This window comes from Ranitomeya variabilis, chromosome 4 (assembly GCF_051348905.1).
Source record: "Ranitomeya variabilis isolate aRanVar5 chromosome 4, aRanVar5.hap1, whole genome shotgun sequence".
In the NCBI taxonomy this organism is placed as follows: domain Eukaryota; kingdom Metazoa; phylum Chordata; class Amphibia; order Anura; family Dendrobatidae; genus Ranitomeya; species Ranitomeya variabilis.
In genome coordinates this window covers 78,606,982-78,630,409 of record NC_135235.1, presented here as the reverse complement: position 1 = coordinate 78,630,409, position 23,428 = coordinate 78,606,982, and the positions used below count along the sequence as shown (strand labels likewise).

The window sequence follows — 23,428 nt, the reverse complement described above, 5'->3', positions numbered from 1 at the left end:
GTCTGTGTGCCCCTGCCTGGTGTTGTCCTCAACTAAATAAAGCTGAGCTTCAACCTTCCGGCTCTCATTAAGTGGTTTTAAAAAAAAAAATGGTGGTTAGGGCCTACTAACGGCTTCTGCCCCTCCCTGGTGTTGTCCTCAACTAAATAAAGCTGAGCTTCAACCTTCCGGCTCTCATTAAGTGGTTTAAAAAAAAAAAATGGTGGTTAGGGCCTACTAACGGCTTCTGCCCCTCCCTGGTGTTGTCCTCAACTAAATAAAGCTGAGCTTCAACCTTCTGCTCCAAATTACCATTTTAAAAAATGCAATAGGCTTTTCCGGCCTACTAAAGGTGTCTGCCCCTCCCTGGTGTTGTCCTCAACTGAACAAAGCTGAGCTTCCACATTCTGGCTTTCGCCCTATACTATCAGATATTAAACTGCATTTGGCCTACTAGTGTGGTTAGGCCCTTGAAACAGTGTCTGCTGCTCTTGGGTTTGCTACTCCACTGAACAAAGCAATGCCGCCTGTTTAGTCCTGTTACCAATTTTGAACTGCATGTAGCCTACTTTATTCTTTGGCCCTATATCTGTTTCCTCCTCATCCTGCCCATTGCCCAGCCACTGCTAAATGAGTCTGCTGGTACATTGACCTAGACCACTACATTCCCCTTGTACTCTACACAGCCAGAATCTGTCCCTGCTGAAAGTAAGGTTCCCCTTCCCGCATGTTATACCACCTTACACAGGGACAAAGAGGAAGGTGCAGATGAAAGTGCAGGTACCTTCATCAGGTGGGGGGGCATACTCGTTGGCGACGTCACTGGCACAGGGCCCCTCAGAGTACGCAAAAGTGTCGCTGCTGGTGGGAGGCGCCCCCGCCATGCAAACACACCGCCGTACTTTGAGGGGCCCTGTGCCAGTGGCAATGCGAACGAGTGGGCCCCCCCCTGCTTGCTCAGGATCACAGCACTTGCAACTTTTAAATACTTACCTTTCCCTGCAACACCGCCGTGACGTAGTCCGCATTTCCTGGGCCCACGAAAAACTTGAGCCAGCCCTACTCCCCCCACAACTTTCCCCCAATTCCCTATGCCCAACTATTATTATACAGTTAATTAAGATTGGCAAGCTTCAGAAACAAGAATGGATGTTTTTGGCATTAAAATGGGCACTGTAGGTGTTTTCCTGGCCTCCACTCACTGCCGACTATGCTTCCCCATTGACTTGCATTGGGTTTCGTGTTTCGGTCGATCCCCGACTTTTAGCGATAATCGGCCGACTGCACTCGACTCGACTCTGGACAAAATCGGGTTTCCCAAAACCCTACTCGATCTTAAAAAAATGAAAGTCGCTCAACCCTACTGGCCACTCTAACTCTGAAGCTAGAGTCTGGAACTGGATGGCAAACTGGCTGACCACGGACGAGCCCTGAGTAATAGTCAACAACTGGAGCGCGGTATCGTGGGTAACACGAGGTCCTAAAAAGACCTGCTTCAGTGCATCCAGAAAGAGAGGAGCATTCTGTACCACATGATCATCACGCTCCCAAAGTGGCGTTGCCCACTCCAACGTCCTGCCCGACAGGAAAGATAGAATAAATCCCACTTTCGCCCGTTCCGTAGGGAAACGTGATGCCAGGAGCTCAAGGTGTATGGAGCACTGGCTCACGAATCCGCGACATTGCTTACTGTCACCAGCAAACTTGTCGGGAAGCGGGAGACGGGATAAAGTCGGGGCAGGGGTGGCAGCGGACAAACTGGCTGCGGCTACACTTGCAGCCTGAACAGCGACAGCAGTGACATCCACAGCCGAAGTTGAACGCTCAAGAGCCGCCAACCTTCCCTCCAGCTGCTGGATGTACCGCTGTAAACGGTGATCGTCCGCCATTTACTAGCCAGACCCTGGCGCTAGTGTTCTGTTAGGACTGGCGGAACGCACCAAGTAGAAGATGTAATAATATTGGTGCGTTCGCAGTCCGGGGTCCACCGTGCAGGTGAAAACCCGCTGCTAGCAAATGGCGGCGCTACATGGCGGTGGAAGTGAACCCTGCTAAGCCACAAGTCCGCAATACCGCACAAATGAGTGCAAGCAAGGAGTCGGCAAACTCAATCCCAAGACTCAGGGTAGAAGTCCGTACAGACAACTTGCTCACCACACCGCAACTGGATGTGTAGGTATAGTAAGAGCACCGAAGTGCGAACTGTGCCGTGCTGGCAGACACCACTAGTACCCGGATGTGGGTTAGGAAGCGCACCACTGGCGCGTGGTGCCGCACTGGCGGTCACAGCGATAGACGCTGACTCGTGTGTAACACGTGGAGTGCTTAGTCGGGCGCTAGGTAGCAGCCATACACCTTACGCGATCTTTCATACAATAGGGTAGGGGTATTTAATGAACGACTTGCACTCACAACAAACACACGTATACAAATGTACACTAGCGCATGGCCGTGCGCCATGCGAGCCTTATACAGCTGCAGCAAGTAAAAGATCTTCCTAAAAGGACCAATGAGAGACTGTCATACCAGAGCATGTGACCCTAAATCTCCACTGAGAGATCTTGCCCTGGGCATGCACAGTGTGTGCAAAGCAAGACTTAGCCTTTGCACTTAAAGGACCTTCCTGAAAGGACCAATGGACTTAGCTGCAGTGTCTGACCATGTGACCCTCGATCTCCACTGAGAGATCTCACTCAGGGCATGCTCAGAACGAGAAAAGCAGGACTTAGTCCCAGAAGCGTCTGTTCGCCGCCGCCCAGCACTGACTTCAATGGCAGAAGCCGGAGAAGCAGCAGTAACTCTTTGTACAGAGTGGGACTGAGCAAGACGCTGGGACCGACGTCTCCGCTGAGCAGACTCCACTGCGGCAGGAGAAGAATGGGAGACCGCAGCAGAGACGACCCGAGATTCCCTGTGCAGAAGCGGGAACTTGACCCCTAACACTATGCGGCTGGGCAATATACTACGTGGCTCTGTGCTGTATACTACGTAACTGGGCAATATACTATGTCACTGGGCAATATGCTACGTAACTGGGCAATATACTACGTGGCTGTGCAATATACTACGTCACTGGGCAATATACTATGTCACTGGGCAATATACTACGTGGACATGCATATTCTAGAATACCCGATGTGTTAGAATCGGGCCACCGTCTAGTGTAACATATATACTGTAGAAATGCTCTGATAGAAGAAGTGCAGGTAATGAAAGTATATTAGGAAAGTGATTGTTATGAAGAGTTAGGATGTACTAAAGAGGGTAAAATAGTAAACCATTTATAAACTGATCCTACTATTTGCATGAGAGACAGTTTTAGGGAGAATCCAGCAAGATCTAATGCACAAAGTAACATCATAAGTAAGATTCTATACAGGTCCTTCTCAAAAAATTAGCATATAGTGTTAAATTTCATTATTTACCATAATGTAATGATTACAATTAAACTTTCATATATTATAGATTCATTATCCACCAACTGAAATTTGTCAGGTCTTTTATTGTTTTAATACTGATGATTTTGGCCTACAACTCCTGATAACCCAAAAAACCTGTCTCAATAAATTAGCATATCAAGAAAAGGTTCTCTAAACGACCTATTACCCTAATCTTCTGAATCAACTAATTAACTCTAAACACATGCAAAAGATACCTGAGGCTTTTAAAAACTCCCTGCCTGGTTCATTACTCAAAACCCCCATCATGGGTAAGACTAGCGACATGACAGATGTCAAGAAGGCCATCATTGACACCCTCAAGCAAGAGGGTAAGACCCAGAAAGAAATTTCTCAACAAATAGGCTGTTCCCAGAGTGCTGTATCAAGGCACCTCAATGGTAAGTCTGTTGGAAGGAAACAATGTGGCAGAAAACGCTGTACAACGAGAAGAGGTGACCGGACCCTGAGGAAGATTGTGGAGAAGGACCGATTCCAGACCTTGGGGAACCTGAGGAAGCAGTGGACTGAGTCTGGTGTGGAAACATCCAGAGCCACCGTGCACAGGCGTGTGCAGGAAATGGGCTACAGGTGCCGCATTCCCCAGGTAAAGCCACTTTTGAACCATAAACAGCGGCAGAAGCACCTGACCTGGGCTACAGAGAAGCAGCACTGGACTGTTGCTAAGTGGTCCCAAGTACTTTTTTCTGATGAAAGCAAATTTTGCATGTCATTCGGAAATCAAGGTGCCAGAGTCTGGAGGAAGACTGGGGAGAATGAAATGCCAAAATGCCTGAAGTCCAGTGTCAAGTACCCACAGTCAGTGGTGTGGGGTGCCATGTCAGCTGCTGGTGTTGGTCCACTGTGTTTCATCAAGGGCAGGGTCAATGCAGCTAGCTATCAGGAGATTTTGGAGCACTTCATGCTTCCTGGCACCTGCTCACAGTGCCAAAACCACTGGTAAATGGTTTACTGACCATGGTATTACTGTGCTCAATTGGCCTGCCAACTCTCCTGACCTGAACCCCATAGAGAATCTGTGGGATATTGTGAAGAGAAAGTTGAGAGACGCAAGACCCAACACTCTGGATGAGCTTAAGGCCGCTATTGAAGCATCCTGGGCCTCCATAACATCTCAGCAGTGTCACAGGCTGATTGCCTCCATGCCACGCCGCATTGAAGCAGTCATTTCTGCCAAAGGATTCCCGACCAAGTATTGAGTGCATAACTGAACATTATTATTTGATGGTTTTTTTGTTTGTTATTAAAAAACACTTTTATTTGATTGGACGGGTGAAATATGCTAATTTATTGAGACAGGTTTTTTGGGTTATCAGGAGTTGTATGCCAAAATCATCAGTATTAAAACAATAAAAGACCTGACAAATTTCAGTTGGTGGATAATGAATCTATAATATATGAAAGTTTAATTGTAATCATTACATTATGGTAAATAATGAAATTTAACACTATATGCTAATTTTTTGAGAAGGACCTGTAAAGCCAGAAGAACAATAGTAAAACAAATACTAATACTGACCATTACTTTGTATACACAACTGTCTATTAAAGCATTGAGAAAAAGTTATTATGTGTTGTGCACAATTTCACACGGCCAGGTAAAAAGACATGATATAAGCAATGAGTCAACCGTCCAAGCATCTTTACGTCTGCGGGTCTAGCCAAAAGTGGAGATGGGAAGAGCTGATGAAAGCTGATAACACACATTATCCTTCTTTGGTAATTACAAGTCTCTTGAAGAATGAAATAAAATTATTTTTTTCTTGTGTGAAGCTGAAGGAACGATTAAGAGGAAGTCAATCTGCATATGGTATGAGAGCACTGTGGATAATTCTGGTGATGTTTATGTATGATAAATGTATCCTCATTTACTGCCCATGACTAAATGAGATATAATGGACGGATAGATGTATGGATGGACAGAGGGGGACTTGCGGAGTCTGGGCTTATCTTGTTATACTTTGTGAAATATTTATGAATGTATATAGCATGCTTTCAGTGCATTAAGATATTTTTAGAAGGGAAATTGTAAAAACAGCCTATACAAGATGAACTAGTGAGCTACATTGGCAATCTGCACTGGAAGCTGTTATCATAGAGATTCTAGACCACAATGCATGACAACAGGTAATAGTAAGGGAATGCTTAGGCTGCGTTCACACACCGCATGCAGTAGCACAGCCATGTCTATCTGAAAGAGTGAATGAGCCTACATGTTTGCAGGTAACATGCAGCAGCTGTATCATGAGATGCCAGTCTAAAAATCAGCAGATTGCCCCTTTTATGTGGTCCATTCATCAATATGTGCAAAACTGTACACAGTTATTTACCTATTACATATCAAAGAGAGATAACATTTACTAGAAATTATGCAACCATCAATCCATTGAATAATGAGAGTACTTTAAGAGGTAAAAGGGGCTGTAGAACTATTAATAGGCCAAAGTCCCACCATATGTTGGACATTTATGACCTATATAGAGGATAGGTGTAAAGGTTTCAGTTGGAAAGGACAATAAAAGACAATTATGATATAAATATCCAATAGATGCAGGTCTCACCTCTCATGTTGAGAAAAGGGTTCCCATGACCCCAATTACACCTGGTTGAGGGGGTCAAGAATACATGGACACATTTGCCCTTATATCTCCATTCCCATCTAAAGGAGATCTATGGGTGATATAGAGACACCCACTATGATTGGGACCAATGCACACTATAAAGCTAAGCCCCCGTAGAACAATGCATTCTGCTCTTTACACCCGTCAAAACTCTGTGTAAAGAATTCATAGATATTTGTATATATGAGTGCAACTGTCCGCAAAGTGAATGCAAAAGATTTATTATCATCCACAATGTGACATGGTGGCGACGTGCCATTGCAGCTGCTTTTTATAAAACCAATGTAAAATATAGTCAGAAAGGCGCATTGCATGAATAGAAGCATTGTCGTATCTAAGAGCTGTGAAAAGGCCCACAATGCTGGAGCTGAGCAGAAAATTAATGACTTACTGCTAAAATTATAAAAATGTGCTTGTGGTCAGTGCAAATGCTGAATATGTTGTTTTTAAATATATGGAATAAGATGGTACTTGTTGCAAGCAATCAATCAGCACTTTCCAAATTAAAATGACTGTACGGTACTCAACCGAGCCAGCTCCAAGTATTCATCTACTCAAGTGTGTCACGGCGTGGTATTCAGTGAGACAAATGTCCTTTTGAGACACTTTCATTGAGTAAGCTTCAATAAAGCGCTATAAACCTTCACTAGTGACCTTGTATTAACAGTCTCAAAGGTTTATTCTATATGATCCAAAAAACTTCAGAAACTCGCAGAGCATATGTCTTAGAAGCTGTGTACCAAGGGATGCAAAAAAAGCCACCAGACTTGTCTAGGGTATTTTCAAAGAAAATTATGGGAGAAGCCCTAAATAAATGTAAGCCTACCTAGCACACAGAGCTGTGACTGTCCCAAAATAACAAGAGCACACAGCTTTTCTGTTTATAGTCATGACAATCAACACGTGACTGTTCTTCATGTCTCAGAACTCTAAGCTAAACATTACTTCATTTACATTGCATCTATCTTATTTCTCACCCATAATAAACCATTATAATGTCGGAAGCATAATTAATCAGGTACTTGTCCAGGCACATCAAATTTTTCCTGGAAAGCATATCCATAAAACTTTTCCTGGAGCATAGTCTAGAATCTCACTTTCCCCAGAGAACAGTCTAGAATCAAACTTTCCCTGAAGCATAGTCTGTAATCAAACTCTTCCTGGACAATAGTCTAGAATCAATCTTTTCCTTAACCATAGTCTAGAACATTTCATTCAGACCACAAGAAGCAGCTTAGGTTTAAACAGGAGCTGTCACCGTTTAAAGAAAACACATCAAAGTTTTTATACTCGTAATCTATTGCAATCATATTATATAGCACGGTGTACTTACAATTGCTTATTTTGCTCTTGTACACAGTTAATTCTTCTCTTTTCTATTAGGTCTATGACATCATGTGATTAAATATAGACTAGCTGAATCCTTCTAAGCTCTATGTAGAGACAAGAAATCTCTTTTACCTGCATGAGTCATCATTAGAACTACAACTATATAACCTTGCAAGGTCCCTGGCAGGGGGGTGGAACATTTGGGTCAGGAGTTGAAGAGGAGGTGGAGCTCTGCTGCTAGGGACTTTGCATTGATGTAGGATTGTAGTTCTAATGATGACTCATGTAAGGAAAATAGACTCCCTGTTTCTACATAAAACCTAGAAGGATTAAATTAGTCTTTTTTTAATCACATGATGTCATAGACCTAATGGAAAAGAGAAGAATTAACTGGTTAGAACAGCAAAATTAGTAATTTAGTACACAGGGCTATATAATATGATGACTGCAATACATTAAGTGGATAAAAAATTTGATGGGAGTGCATCTTTAAATACTTATATTCCCAATGGAGGAAAAATCCACTTTTTCCTTAAGTTTTGTGCTTTATGGGTCCTCTGTTCTTCCGGTTTGATACTTGATTTTAATACATTGACAACTAGGAGTTACAATTCCACTTGTCACATTGGTATATCTAGACACAGTCAGCACTGAATGGATAATGTCAGAATGTGCAGAAACACTCTACCAAAAATTACCGGTAACACCCAGGTGTGAATTTTTTCATAAACTTCGAGGAATATGAGAAGAACAGCACAATATTGAACTCTATGAGAAAATGCTCCAATATTGGTATACTATAGAGGATACAATTATTTGTTATACAGACATGTCAAGAAAGCTGACAGATCCTCTTATGGAAAGAAAATTACCTGGCCTTGTGCCATGAGGAGTATTTGTTCATATATACTGCCAAGAATTGTATTTACATTATTGATGCAGTTGCAATACTGGGAATACATTTCATACAGTGGCATCAGACCTGAATTTGTCAATTAACATTTTAAGGATTCATTATTTGTACTTCCTACTACAATAATGTAATAGGTTTATCTGCAGTCCAATGCAAATGTTGATATGATACATTATGCCAAGCAATAAACTCAGCTCTTCCACATCCGATAACCATAGCGCCGCTCGTAGAGCTGTACATTATTTTGCATTGATGCACTTCTCCATACATTAATAGAAAATAACTTTCTAAGCTAACTACAAGTTAACTTTTTAGAGTTAGAGAGGTCGTGTTTGACACTGTATCAGTTCCATTCATTTCGGAAAGCGCCTCAGTGGCAGCATCATTTCAAGTATGTTTCATAATTGATCATTAGATTGTGACATTTGCAAATCCACATAGATGTCATGACAACATGATACAACAGACTAAGGTATTAGCAAAGCTGATTAAAAGGAAATGCACCAAAGATGATGGAAATAATAAAATGTATAGAGACTCACTTACCATTTAAGCCCCTTTCCTTTCTTAAGTTTTAGAGTCAGCACCATCTCAATACATAGTAAGAGGTTCACAAGAGCTAGCAACCAGTATATATTGTCATTTTTTAGCACAGTAACTCTCCAAACTCCAACTACAGAGTGAAGCATGAATAGGAGTCTAGTTAGAACTGCATTAAGCAAGACTTTGAGTTCCATGATCCTAAAGATTGTTCCTTTGTAAATCCTATAAAATGTCTCCTTTTTCTGCCTCTCCAGTGAAATTTTCAGAGAGGACAGGAAAGTTACTCTGTAGATATGTGATGTGTTTCTGTGTGAGATGCTCTTTCCTCTCTTGCAACAAAGAAGCCTATAGCAGCTCTTACACCGCCCCTCCTCCAGACTTCCTGAACTTATGCGCCTGCTGAACTCATCCCAAGCTGAGCAGTTTATAGGGAGAAAAAATTCAGAATGAGTCTTCTAGAGTTATTGGTGATTACACCTCCTTCAATTTCACTAGATGCTACATATGAACAGGACCCTTTTTCTTCTTTTCTAATCCTAAAATATCTAAAGCTTAGAATTTTAGTTTTTGGATACTTGTTTGTGGAATATCAGTTTTTCCTATTCATTATTTGGATTCAGCAGTAAATCTCATGCCTATGCAGCATCAATAGTAAAAAAATGTAATGTTAAAAATAATAAAAAAGCAAAAAACCTGCTATACTCACCCTCAGTAGTCCGCCGAGCCGCTCGCGCCGGCCGCCATCTTCCGTTCCCGGTGATGCATTGCGAAATTACCCAGAAGACTTAGCGGTCTTGCGAGACCGCTAAGTCATCTGGGTAATTTCGCAATGCATCCTGGGAATGGAAGATGGCGGCCGGCGCGAGCGGCTCGGCGGAGCTTTGGTGGATCCCAAGCGTCGGTAACCGCTTCCTGGATCCAGGCGCCAACGGAAGGTGAATATATAACTATTTTTTATTTTAATTCTTTTTTTTTAACAGGGATATCATGCCCACGTTGCTATATACGTGGTCTGTGCAATATACAACGTGGGCTGCGCAATGTACAACGTGGGCTGCGCAATATACTACATGGGCTGCACAATATACAATGTGGGCTGCGCAATATACAACGTGGGCTGCGCAATATACTACGTGGGCTGCGCAATATACTACGTGGGCTGCGCAATATACTACGTGGGCTGTGCAATGTACAACGTGGGCTGCGCAATGTACAACGTGGGCTGCGCAATGTACAACGTGGGCTGCGCAATATACTACGTGGGCTGCACAATATACAATGTGGGCTGCGCAATATACAACGTGGGCTGCGCAATGTACTACGTGGGCTGCGCAATATACTACGTGGGCTGCGCAATATACTACGTGGACTGCACAATATACAATGTGGGCTGCGCAATGTACTGCGTTGGCTGCGCAATGTACTGCATTGGCTGCGCAATGTACTGCGTGGGCTGCGCAATGTACTGCGTGGCTGTGCAATATACTACGTGGGCTGCGCAATGTACTGCGTGGCTGTGCAATATACTATGTGGGCTGTGCTATACACTACGCATACATATTCTAGAATACCCGATGCATTAGAATCGGGCCACCATCTAGTATTATATATGATGGCCATGTAAAATCTGAAGTTTGCTAACATACAGTGGAATGTAAAAGTTTGCGCACCCCTGGTCAAAATTACTGTTATTGTGAACAGTTAAGCAAGTTGAAGATAAAATGATCTCTAAAAGGCCTAAAGTTAATGATGACACATTTCCTTTGTATTTTAGGCAAAAAAATATATTGTCATTTTTTACATTTTAAAAATTACAAAAAGGAATATGGGCTGATAAAAAAGTCCACAAAGCAGGAGAAGGTTCTAAGAAGATAGCAAAGCGTTTTCAAGTTGCCCTTTCCTCAGTTCAAAATGTAATTAATAAATGGCAGTTAACAAGAACACTGGCGGTCAAGATAAGGTCTAGAATACCAAGCAAAATTTCAATGAGAGCTGTTCATAGTATTGCTAGAGAGGCAAATTAGATCCCCTAACTTGACTGCAAAACACCTTCTGAAAGATTTAGCAGACTTTGCAGCTGTAGTACACCTGCATAAATATGGCTTCCATGGAAGAGTCATCAGATGAAAACGTCTCCTGCTTCCTCACCATACAATTAGGTGTCAGAAGAATGCAAAAGAACATCTAAACAAGTTTAATGCATTCTGTAAACAAGTTCTGTGGACTGATGAGGTTAATGTGGAACTCTTTGGCCACAATGATCAAAGGTATGTGTGGAGAAAAAAGGGCACAGAATTTCAGGAAAAGAGTATATTAAAGTGGAATTGAATTCTAGATGAATATTAAAAAAAAACTCCACATTCACCAATGTCAGGGAACCAGCAGGGGATCACACAGATGTCTCATGCAGGCTCCAATTTGGCACAAACCAGCACTCCCCTCAATCCAAACTTTCGCTACTAGGCAGGTTATTGTGCACTTCCCAGCGAATGTATGGTATAGCATATCCACATTCGGTTCTAAAGCATGGAATATATATATATATATATATATATATATATATACATATATATATAAAAGCCTGCGATGACCCAAGAAAACCTAGCTGCCACCACCAATTGGTTATAGAGGTCGATTGGACACTTATTTCTGGTAACGTCTGGCCTCACAAGGCTTCAGGGATATAATTATATAGAGCAAGAGGAAAAAAGCTATTATATTTTATATATTTAATTTGAAAATCAGGCAGTGTTTTTAAAAAAGAGCCTATGGTGACCAATCTAACAATATGGAGGATTGTGAAAACCCAGAGCCTATAAGAAGAAAAGATCCTCCAAAAGCAAGAATAATAAATATTTTTTATTTAATTATCAATATAATAAAAACATGATAATGAAATAGAACACAGGAGATGACAACACTTACTGTCTGTGCAAAAAATGAAATACACTGTGCGAATAAAAAGTTAATCCATATAGAAAAAATAGAAAAAATAAAGTACATAAATTTGGTAAACACCTGAAACAAGAACAATCCTATAGAGCAGCAGCTAGAATCAAAAAAATACATGTATTATACCAGACCTTTCAGAAAGCCATATACTGCATAAAGTACAGATTATTCACAAGGTAGAGTGCTAAGTGCTTCAAATGTGGAAATAATGCAGGACGATGCTGGAAGGAATCCCTAACCTGTACTGCAGCCCATAAGGGATGGATGTGAAAATAAAGCTATAATAGCATCAATCCATACCCTATGTCTGCAGACAGGCCAGGGAAGTAACTGCTTATAAGAATGACATTATCTAATAATATCTAAGTCAGGGTTACCAATAGATGTATTTACCCAAAGTTGGACTTGCGACAGTGGACCCCTTTACGTGCGTTTCGGCTTGTTCTTCCTCAGAAAGCACCCCTTCTTGCCCCCTCCGATATTTGCCACTGCCCCTCTGGGCCGAACTGAAATCTCCTCCCCTGATCTCCCAGCTGAAATAATTCCCAATATCTAGGATGGGTCATAACTTCCAAGTGGGAGGTCAAAACGGGACAACTGATGTCTCAACGGGTTTGTTTGGGCTTGACCGATATCCAAACGTGGGTTGGCTAAGTGGTTCTGGAAAGCCAGCTCTATAGCTCAGTATCTGTGTCAGCTAGAGAATGATGAGACACAGGTTTGTGTGTGGGGAGCTCCCAGGATTCTGATGGTATATTGGACTTAACCCTGAGATGCACGGTACTCTCATAATTCATCTCAATGTGTCGTGCCTCTCCCGTCTAGGAACTCCACCGTTAGCTGGCACAAAAGACAGTAGGGGGTCCCAGCTCTTTTTCCTCCTTACATTAATTAACATGGGGCCTCAAATTTTCCTGCCATATGACAAGTTCTTGTTCTTTTCCGAATTTGTGTGTTTATCTCATGGATGGAGGCCACAGTTTTGGGAACAGAGGGAGAACTCTGGATAATATATTGGGCCTGAAATTAATAAATCAAAATGGTGTCTCCCTTGTTCCTCTCAGACAGGCTTAACCACTTCTCTATTACCAATATTGTCTATATTTTTCGGTGTGTAATAGGGAGCAATGTTAGGCTAGTTTCATACTAGCGTTCCGCAGGGCTGCAAATGAAATCCTTCTTCCTCTGTTAAGCCCCGCCCACTGTCGCACCTCTTCCTTCAGCTCCGCCTACGTCTGCATGTGTCCTGCATACCCTTTCTTTAACATTGGGTACGCAGGCCATGCGGATGTATGCAGATGCCTCTGCATGCATTGTTTTGACCCTGTGCCGACCAGAGCAAAATGCAACATGTTGCATTCGATGCAGGTCATCGCAGCGTCAAGACGACGCATGCGGAAGCAACCATATACATCCGCATGGTCTGTGCAGCCAATATTAAAGATGGGGTACGCAGGACGCATACAGACATAGGCGGAGCTGAAGGAAGAGGCGTGACAGTGGGCAGGGCCAAACAGAGGAAGAAGGATTTCATCCTCAGCCCTGCCAAACGCTAGTTTGAAACTAGCCTTAATTGATTGGTTGAAGTCTATGAAGTGGGCTCAAAATACAAAGGCATTAGTATGTTATTCATAAGCCATCAGTATGACACGTTTTTTAAGGGTCTGTCTTCAAGGGGCTGTCCAGGTTTTGGGGCTCATGTATACAGTCGCTCTATGTGACTGCAAACTGATGACTCCTCATAGCGCACACACTGCATTGTCAGGATTCTCTGGTGTCGGGAGCGGGTGGTCATGCTTGCAATTTGCATACTCCTGCTCACATTCATTACATTAAACTGTAACTGGCCTTGCTCAGTGCAATTGTATTGAAAGAGGCCTCACACATGAGATCGCATGTATGCAAGTCGCATACTTGTCTGTGCCTGCCTACTCCCAAAACTGGAGAATCCTGTGCCGTACAGTGACTGCAGACTTGAGCCCCAGGCCTAAACAACCCCTTTAAGTAGTTGAGTTTCCTCTCTAGAAGCAGTTCATGTAATTTGAGACATACAATAACCAAATTAGAAAATGGAGCCATGTCTGTTCAATACCTGTAAGTCTCAAGATTTTAATAATTATATAATGAAAGTGAGAGTAAAAATTGTCACCACAAAATATCCATAAGAAAACTATACAATAAGAAGACTCCTAAAATGATAAAATATGGTGGTTAAACATATTAACCCAATAGTGGTCGTTCTGACACTCACTGTGCTAAGTCTTTTAACTCTTTAATGACCGCCGATACACATTAAAACCACGGCCGTTAAGGGGCTTTATTACCTCATTGCCATTTAAATCGGTAATTGGGAATAATAAGGTTATAGCGCCCCCCCAGCATTGGAAGATTTCAGACCTTGGAGAACTTGATCATAGCTGATTTTTCCAGTCCCTGATCATGTGATCACTTTTATTCAATCAATAACAGCGATTACATAAAAAAAGAATTGAGGTCCCCAAGCCTCTCCTTATACCGCTGACATGCCCTGGTCCCTGCAGCTCTGTCCCCCGACCATCCACCTCCTCTTTCTGAAATAAAAAAATGGAGGACGCATGCACAGTGGGCCCGCCGAGATCTGTTGGAGGGATTTAAACACCGCTTCACTTTTTACTATTGATGCTGCCTATGCAGCATCAATAGTAAAAAGATTTAACCCCTTAGTGACGGAGCCAAATTTTTGAAATCTGACCAGTGTCACTTTATGTGGTAATAACTCTGGAATACTTCAACAAATCCTAGTGATTTTGAGACTGTTTTTTCGTGACACATTATTCTTTATGATAATGATAAATTTAGGTCGATATGTTTTGTGTTTATTTATAAAAAAACAAATTAAATTAGCAATTTTCACACTTTGAATGATTATCCCTTTAATCCAGATAGTCATAACACAGCAAAACATTAATAAATAATATTTCCCACATGTCGGCTTTACATCAGCACTATTTGTAAAAGCATTTTAGGAGGTTTAAAAAATGTAGCAGTAATTTTTCATTTTTTCAAGGAAATTTACAAAATTTATTTTTTTAGGGACCTATCTATGTTTAAAGTACCTTTAGTGGTCCGATATATTGGGAAACTCCCAAAAGTTATACCATTTTAAAAACAGCACCCCCTGACATATTGAAAACTGCTGTCAGGTATTTTATTAACCCTTCAGGTGCTTTTCAGGAATTAATGCAAAGTGGTATGACAGAAATGAAAAAGTCGATTTTTACCACCTAAATGCCTCTAACTTCTGAACAGGTTACAACAGCCAGCAAACTCTAAGGCCGCTATTTGGTCGTGAATTGCCATGGCAAGCATCAGGACCACACAATCATGATCTGAGGGCACCAATTGGGATAAAGAGGAACCCCCCCCACACTCTGTTAATCATTAATAATGATGTAGTCACATTTGACAGCAGCATCTAAGGGGTTAACAGATTTGAACAGTACAAATACTGATCGTGGCTAATTGCGCAAGTTGTCAGCTATAGTGCACAACTGATGGCTGCTGGATTGTCACCTGTATGGGGAGGCTATTCTCTTATATGTCAGATCAGTTAAAAGACGTATTGGCGGTCATTAAGGGGTTAATGTTAAAAATAATTTTAAAAAAATCGTGATATTCTCACCTTCCGGCATCCCCAGCAGCTTTTCCCGCTCCTCGCGATACTCCGGTCCCAGTAATGGCTTGCGGTAATGACCCCAGATGACGTAGCGGTCTCATGAGACCGCTGCATCATCATGGGTTATTGCCACAAAGCATCACTGGGAATGGACCTGGCGGGAGCATCGCTAAAGGCCTGGGCTCGATCCGGGGGCCACCGGAAGGTGAGTATATAACTATTTTTTATTTTAATTCTTTTTTTAACAGGGATATGTGCCCACACTGCTATATACTACGTGTGTTAGGGCTAGCGGAACGCACCGAGTAAATATAGAGGTGTTATTATAATTGATGCGTTCCCAGCCCGGGGTCCACCGTGCAGGAGAACCTGCTGCTAGCAAACGGCGGAACTATATGGCGGTATGAGCTAACCCTGTTACTTCACAGAGTAGCCGAAACTCAAAGCACTACGCCCTGTTTAACTTCACAGTGGCACAGGCTAACTACTCAACTGAGAGCAGTCAGTGGTCATGCATGCACACAAACTCCTCGTTGGAGGTGCCAGCATTCTAGGGGCTTATTTCAGCCAGGTCCCTGAATACATTCACACAAAATCTCCTCGCCGGAGGTGCCAGCATTCTAGGGGCTTATTTAAGCCGGGTCCCTGAACACAAACTCACATGACCACACTGGAGCAAAGTACATAACATAGAACAATACTAGCGCATGGCCGTGCAGCCATGCAAGCCTTAAATTGTTGCAGCATGTACAGGACCTTCCTAGAAGGACCAATGAGAGGCTGCCACAGAGCGTGAGCACCTACAGGACCTTCCTGAAGGACCAATGGCCTTAGCTGCAGTATCTGATCATGTGACCCTCGATCTCCACTGAGAGATCTTACTCTGGGCATGCTCAGAACGAGAAAAGCAGGACTTAGTCCCAGAAGCGTCTGCTCGCCGCTGCCCAGCACTGACTTCCATGGCAGAAGCAGGAAAAGCAGCAGTAACTCTTTGTACAGAGTCAGACTGAGCGAGACACTGGGACCGACGTCTCCGCTGAGCAGGCTCCACTGCAGCAGAAGAAGAATGGGAGACCTCAGCCGAGATGGCCTGAGATTCCCCCTGTGCAGAGGCGGGAACTCGACCCCTAACATTACCCCCCCTCCTAGGGCCCCCCTCCTTGGGCCTCGCTACGCTCGAAGGCAGCAATGAGCTGCGGAGCCTGAATGTGCTCAGCAGGCTCCCAGGACCTATCCTCAGGACCGTAACCCTTCCAGTCCACCAAATAAAATTTTTTGCCACGAACCACCTTGCACCCCAAAATAGCACTCACCTCATAATAGTCCGTAGACGAACCCGATGTCCCGGCAGACGACTCAGAAAACCGGGACATGTATACGGGCTTAAGGAGGGACACATGAAAGGTGTCGGTGATTACTAGGCATGGAGGAAGGGCTAGACGGTAGACCACAGGATTAACCTGTTCGAGGACCTTGAAGGGACCCAAGTAGCAAGGTGAAAGCTTAGTGGACTCAACACGCAGCCTGATGTTACGAGCGGAGAGCCACACTAAGTCGCCAGGAGCAAAGGTCGGGGCAAGGCGCCGATGTGCATCGGCGGAGGACCTCATTCTCTCCTTGGAGGCCCGGATGGCATCCTGAGTGCGTCCCAAATGTCTCATGCCTTCACTGCCCAGTATGCCACCATGGAGTCAGCAGAGGACACGGGCATAGGCACAGGAACCCACGGATGTTGGCTACAGCGTTGTTAAGGGCCAACTCAGCCCACGGTAACAAGGATGCCCAGTCATCCTGCCTGGCAGAAACAAAATGTCGTAAATATGTGACCAGAGTCTGATTGGCCCTCTCAACCAACCCATTCGTCTCGGGATGATAAGCCGAGGAGAGATTTAACTCAATACTGAGTAGACGACAAAGCTCCCTCCAGAATCGACACTCAAACAGGGGACCCCGGTCACTGACAATCTTGTCCGGCATACCGTGTAAGCGAAAGATATGCTTGATGAACAAGGCTGCCAGAGCCCGTGCAGAAGGTAGCCGTGGAAGAGGCACCAAATGAACAATTTTGGAAAAATGGTCGGTGATCACCCAGATAATGGTGCAGTTACGAGACTTGGGTAAGCCCACCACAAAGTCCATCCCAACCATCTCCCAGGGCCTGTCCGCCACCGGCAGAGGGTAAAGCAACCCAGCTGGCTGTTGCCAAGGGGACTTGTTCTTGGCGCAAGAGACACATGCCCAAACATAGTCTGCGACATCACGAGCCATATGCGGCCACCAGTATGTCCTCGCCAGTAACTCAGATGTCCTTTTGGAACCAAAATGTCCACCCACCCTGGACGAGTGTGCCCAAGAGAGAACCTCCGGTCGCAAACTGGATGGTACAAAAGTCTTGCCCGGAGGCACAGACTCTAGCAAAACCGGGGCCACAGTTCTCAGGCTCTCAGTGGGGACAATAAGCCGAGGCTCCTCTTCCTCCTCCACAGATGACACAACGAAGAGAGAGAGCTTCGGCACGAATGTTCTTCTCCCCAGAAAGAAAATGGAGGGTGAAATGAAACTGGGAGAAGAACAAGGACCATCTGGCCTGGCGAGAATTTAACCGCTGGGCTGTCTGTAGGTACACCAAATTTTTATGATCTGTGAAGACTTGGAAGGGAAAACGAGCTCCCTCCAAGAGATGTCTCCACTCCGAGAAAGCCAACTTCATAGCTGGCAACTCCCTGTCCCCGATGGAATAATTCCTCTTTGCTGGTGAGAAGGTCTTAGAAAAGAAGAAGCAAGGATGCTTCCAACCTTGAGCATCCTTTTGGAAGATGACTGCTCCAGCACCAACAGATGAGGCATCCACCTCCATGATAAAAGGCTTATCTACATCGGGGCAAAGTAGGATGGGAGTGCTAGTGAAGTGTGACTTTATGGAGGTAAAGGCCTTGGAGACCTCCTCAGACCACAATTTGGGATTTGCTCCCTTCTTGGTGAGGGCAACCAAGGGAGCTACCAAAGTTGAGAAGTGCGGAATTAACTGGCGATAATAATTAATGAACCCCATAAAGGCTGCACCGCTTTAAGAGAATGGGGTTCCTGCCAGTCCATCACAGCCTGTAGTTTGGCAGGATCCATAGCCAATCCCTGGGTGGAGATGATATAGCCTAGGAAAGATAAGGACTCCTGCTCAAACATACACTTCTCCAACTTGGCATAGAGGGAGTTTGCTCATAGGAGGTCAAAGACTTTGCAAACATCTCTCCGGTGGGAGTCAATATCTGGAGAGTAGATGAGAATATCATCCAGATACACTACGACCGAGGTGGAGAGCATATCCCGGAAGATGTCATTCACAAAGTCTTGGAAAACAGCTGGGGCGTTACAGAGCCCGAAGGGCATCACCAGATATTCATAGTGCCCATCCCTGGTGTTAAAAGCCGTCTTCCATTTGTCCCCCTCACGGATGCGAATCAGGCTGTAAGCACCCTGCAGATCTAATTTAGTAAATACCCTTGCTCCCAGAAGCCTATCCAAGAGCTCAGATATCAAAGGCAAAGGATACTTATTCTTAACGGTGATGGCGTTAAGACCCCTGTAATCTATGCATGGACGCAGTTCCCCATTCTTCTTCTGCACGAAGAAGAACCCAGCCCCAGCAGGTGACACTGACTTCCTGATGAACCCTCTTGCCAGATTCTCTTGAATGTACTAAGACATTGCCTCCGTCTCCGGGAGAGATAACGGATAGACTCGACCCCGGGGAGGCTCAGCACCAGGCAAGAGGTCAATAGGACAGTCATAGGAGCGATGGGGCGGAAGGGTCTCCGCTGCCTTTTTGGAGAACACTTCCGCATAAGACCAATATTGCTTGGGGAGAGAGGATAGATCTGCAGGTACCTCTGTAGTAGCAACCTGAACGCACTGCCTCTGACACCTACCCCCACAAGATTCACCCCATCCCAAAATTCTGCCTGAGGATCACTCGATATGAGGAGAGTGGTACCGTAGCCAAGGTATCCCCAACAGGACCTCATCAATTCCCTCAGGAATTACAAGCAGAGATATAATCTCCTGATGGGATGGCGACATGGACAGAGTAAAATGGATAGTCTGGTGTGTTATCTGTGAGGGCAGTGTCGACCCATTCACCACTCGTACCGTTACTGGTTGAGCTAGCATAACCAGCGGTATTGCGTGATGTTGGGCGAAGGCAGAAGACATAAAATTGCCCTCCGCCCCAGAATCCACGCAGAGGTCTACCGAGTGGGAGGATGAGCCTATAATTATTGTCCCCTTAAAGGACAATTTGGAGGCAAATGTTGCCGTTTCTAGTGTACCTCCACCTACTATCACTAGACGCTGACGTTTCCTCGACCGCTGGGGACATCTGGTGGCAAGATGTCCTGACTGCTGGCAAACATGACAGACCTTGAGTGCACAAGCGGTCCAGGACTTAGATCCCGCTCGTGACACTTCCATGGCCTCATGTGACTCAGGAACCAGGACCGGAGATTCCAGAGGTTTGGCGAAGGTGGGAGCCAGCCGAAACCTCTGCCTACACTGGGCTCGCTCTAACTTCCGCTCGTTAAAATGGAGGTCAATACGAGTAGAGACAGATATTAACTCCTCCAGTGTGGCAGGAATCTCCCTAGTGGCCAGAGCATCCTTCATGTGATCAGCCATCCCCCTCCAAAATATGGGGATAAGGGCTTTATCCGACCACTCTAGCTCAGAAGCTAAAGTACGGAAGTGGACGGCAAAATGGCTGACCAAGGACACACCCTGAGTTAATGCCAGTAGTTGGAGTGCCGTGTCATGGGTGACTCGATGTCCTAAAAAGACCTGTTTCAGAGTGCTCAGCAACAGTGGAGCACTCTGCACCACATGATCGCCACGCTCCCATAGCGGCGTAACCCATTCCAATGCCCTGTCCGACAAGAGAGACACAATAAATCCCACCTTAGCCCGCTCTGTGGGAAAACGTGCAGCCAGGAGCTTGAGGTAAATAGAGCACTGACTCATGAATCCTCTACAAGATTTGCTGTCTCCAGAAAATTTTTCTGGCAGCGGGAGGCGAGATAATGTCGGAACAGGGGTGGCAGTGGACAAGGTTGCTGCAGCCACGCTAGCAGCCTGTACAGCTACTGCGGTAACATCCACAGCTGAGGTTGAGCTCTCGAGAGCCGCCAACCTACCCTCCAGCTGCTGGATATACCGCAAGGATTGCTGAATGTCCGCCATTTACTAGCCAGACCCTGGCGCTAGTATTATGTTAGGGCTAGCGGAACGCACCGAGTAAATATAGAGGTGTTATTACAATTGATGCGTTTGCAGCCTGGGGTCCACTGTGCAGGAGAACCTGCTGCTAGCAAACGGCGGAACTATATGGCGGTATGAGCTAACCCTGTTACTTCACAGAGTAGCCGAAACTCAAAGCACTGCGCCCTGTTTGACTTCACAGTGGCACAGGCTAACTACTCAACTGAAAGCATTCAGTGGTCATGCATGCACACAAACTCCTCGCCGGAGGTGCCAGCATTCTAGGGGCTTATTTCAGCCAGGTCCCTGAATACATTCACACAAAATCTCCTCGCCGGAGGTGCCAGCATTCTAGGGGCTTATTTAAGCCGGGTCCCTGAACACAAACTCACATGACCACACTGGCGCAAAGCACAGAACAATACTAGCGCGTGGCTGTGCGGCCATGCGAGCCTTAAATAGTTGCAGCACGTACAGGACCTTCCTAGAAGGACCAATGAGAGGCTGCCACAGAGCGTGAGCACCTACAGGACCTTCCTGAAGGACCAATGGCCTTAGCTGCAGTATCTGATCATGTGACCCTCGATCTCCACTGAGAGATCTTACTCTGGGCATGCTCAGAACGAGAAAAGCAGGACTTATTCTCAGAAGCGTCTGCTCGCCGCTGCCCAGCACTGACTTCCATGGCAGAAGCAGGAAAAGCAGCAGTAACTCTTTGTACAGAGTCAGACTGAGCAAGATGCTGGGACCGACGTCTCCGCTGAGCAGGCTCCACTGCAGCAGAAGAACAGGAGACCTCAGCGGAGATGGCCCAAGATTCCCCCTGTGCAGAGGCGGGAACTCGACCCCTAACAACGTGTCTGTGTTATATACTACATGGGCTGTGCTATATAATGCGTGGGCCGTGCTATATACTACTTGGGCTGTCCTATTTACTATGTGGGCTGTGCTATATACTACGTAGCTGTGTTATATACTATGTGGCTGTGCTATATACTATGTGGCTGTGCTATATACTACGTGGCTGTGCTATATACTACGTGGGCTGTGTTATATGCTACATGGGATGTTATATAATATGTGACTGTGCTATATACTACGTTGCTGTGCTATATACTATGTGGCTGTGCTATATACTACATGGGCTGTGTTATATGCTACATGGGCCGTGCAATATACTACGTGGCTGTGTTATATACTATGTGGCTGTGTTATATGCTATGTGGCAGTGCTATATGCTACGTGGGCTGTGTTACATACTATGTGGCTGCGCTATATACTATGTGGGCCATATAATATACTACTTGGCTGTGTTATATACTATGTGGCTGTGTTACATGCTATGTGGGCTGTGTTATATATTACGTTTGCTGTGCAATATGCTACGTGGCTGTGCTATATGCTACGTGGGCTGTGTTATATACTATGTGGGCTGTGTTATATGCTATGTGGCTGTTCTATATGCTATGTGGGCTGTGTTATATACTACGTGGGCTGTGTTATATGCTACGTGGCTGTGCTATATACTACGTGGCTTTGTTACATACTGCGTGGCTGTGCTATATACTATGTGTGCTGTGTTATATGCTATGTGAGCTGTGCAATATACTACTTGGCTGTGTTATATACTATGTGGCTGTGTTATATGCTCCGTGGCTGTGCTAAATGCTATGTGGGCTGTGTTATATACTATGTGGGCTGTGCTATATGCTACATGGCTGTGCTATATGCTACGTGGGCTGTGTTATATACTATGTGGGCTGTGTTATATGCTACGTGGCTGTGCTATATTTCTCTGCTGCATCTGTGCATCATGAATCGTGGTATGTGTTAAAGGGCAGGGCCCAATGAGTCTCTTTCACCTGGGGCCCTCAAAAACCTGGAGCCGGCCCTGGCTTCACTGATTGGCCGCGCCCGGCCAGGCGAGACCAATCAGCTACAGGTGCAGTCCGGCTGCGAATTGGCACGGGATTTGAACCACGCTTCGCTGATTGGTCGCGCCAGGCCAGCAGGCTGGCCGAATCCTGTGTATTCATTGCATTATTCTTAAATCTTCATAAATAAACTGCATTCATATTCTAGAATAACCGATGCATTAGAATCGGGCCACCATCTAGTAGGGTTAATAAACTTCTTGAATGTGGTTTTGAGAACTTTGAGGGGTGCAGTTTTTAAAATGGTGTAACTTTTGGGTATTTTCTGTCATATAGACCCCTCAAAGTCACTTCAAATGTGATGAGTTCCCTTAAAAAAGTGGTCAGATTTAAAAAATTTGGCCTGGTAACTAAGGTCAAAATTAGCTTCAACACCATGGGGTTAAGTCATTAATGCAAGATATATAGCATACAGAGGACAACACATTTTAGATCCTCCAAGCCTCTTTCTACTGCTAAACTAAGGAGTCATATAGAACAATCTAAATATCTGTCAGATGGTAGTTAATGATGTCACATATTGTAGACAAAATCAAAAGCAGAATTTGGTGGAAAGCCATATATGCCACTAAAATGTATGTAAAGTGAGTTAAAAGTGGTAGTCTGAACTATTTTTTTTTTGTGCTAAGACGACAGAGATTTTTTTGTAACACTAGTAGTCCTCATAATTATGTAAATCTAATGTATTCCTTATGACTGAAGCTGTAGTTCCATAGAGAAAAATAAATCAGTAGTGCTACTAAATATTTTTGCATAATCCTCAGCCAACAGGCAAATAGACTCTTCAGCAAGGAAGA

General features: G+C 44.5%; 1 protein-coding gene across 1 annotated transcript in view; it reads right to left on the bottom strand.

The window, feature by feature from the left end:
* Positions 1–9,200, bottom strand: part of TMEM26 (transmembrane protein 26) — a 159,009-nt gene extending 149,809 nt beyond the window's left edge. Inside the window, exon 1 of the mRNA XM_077258783.1 lies at positions 8,847–9,200. Within this exon, the coding sequence (XP_077114898.1) occupies positions 8,847–9,037 (191 nt within the window). The 5' untranslated portion in view covers positions 9,038–9,200. The remainder of the gene's footprint in view (positions 1–8,846) is intronic.
* Between the last annotated feature and the right edge of the window lie 14,228 nt (positions 9,201–23,428).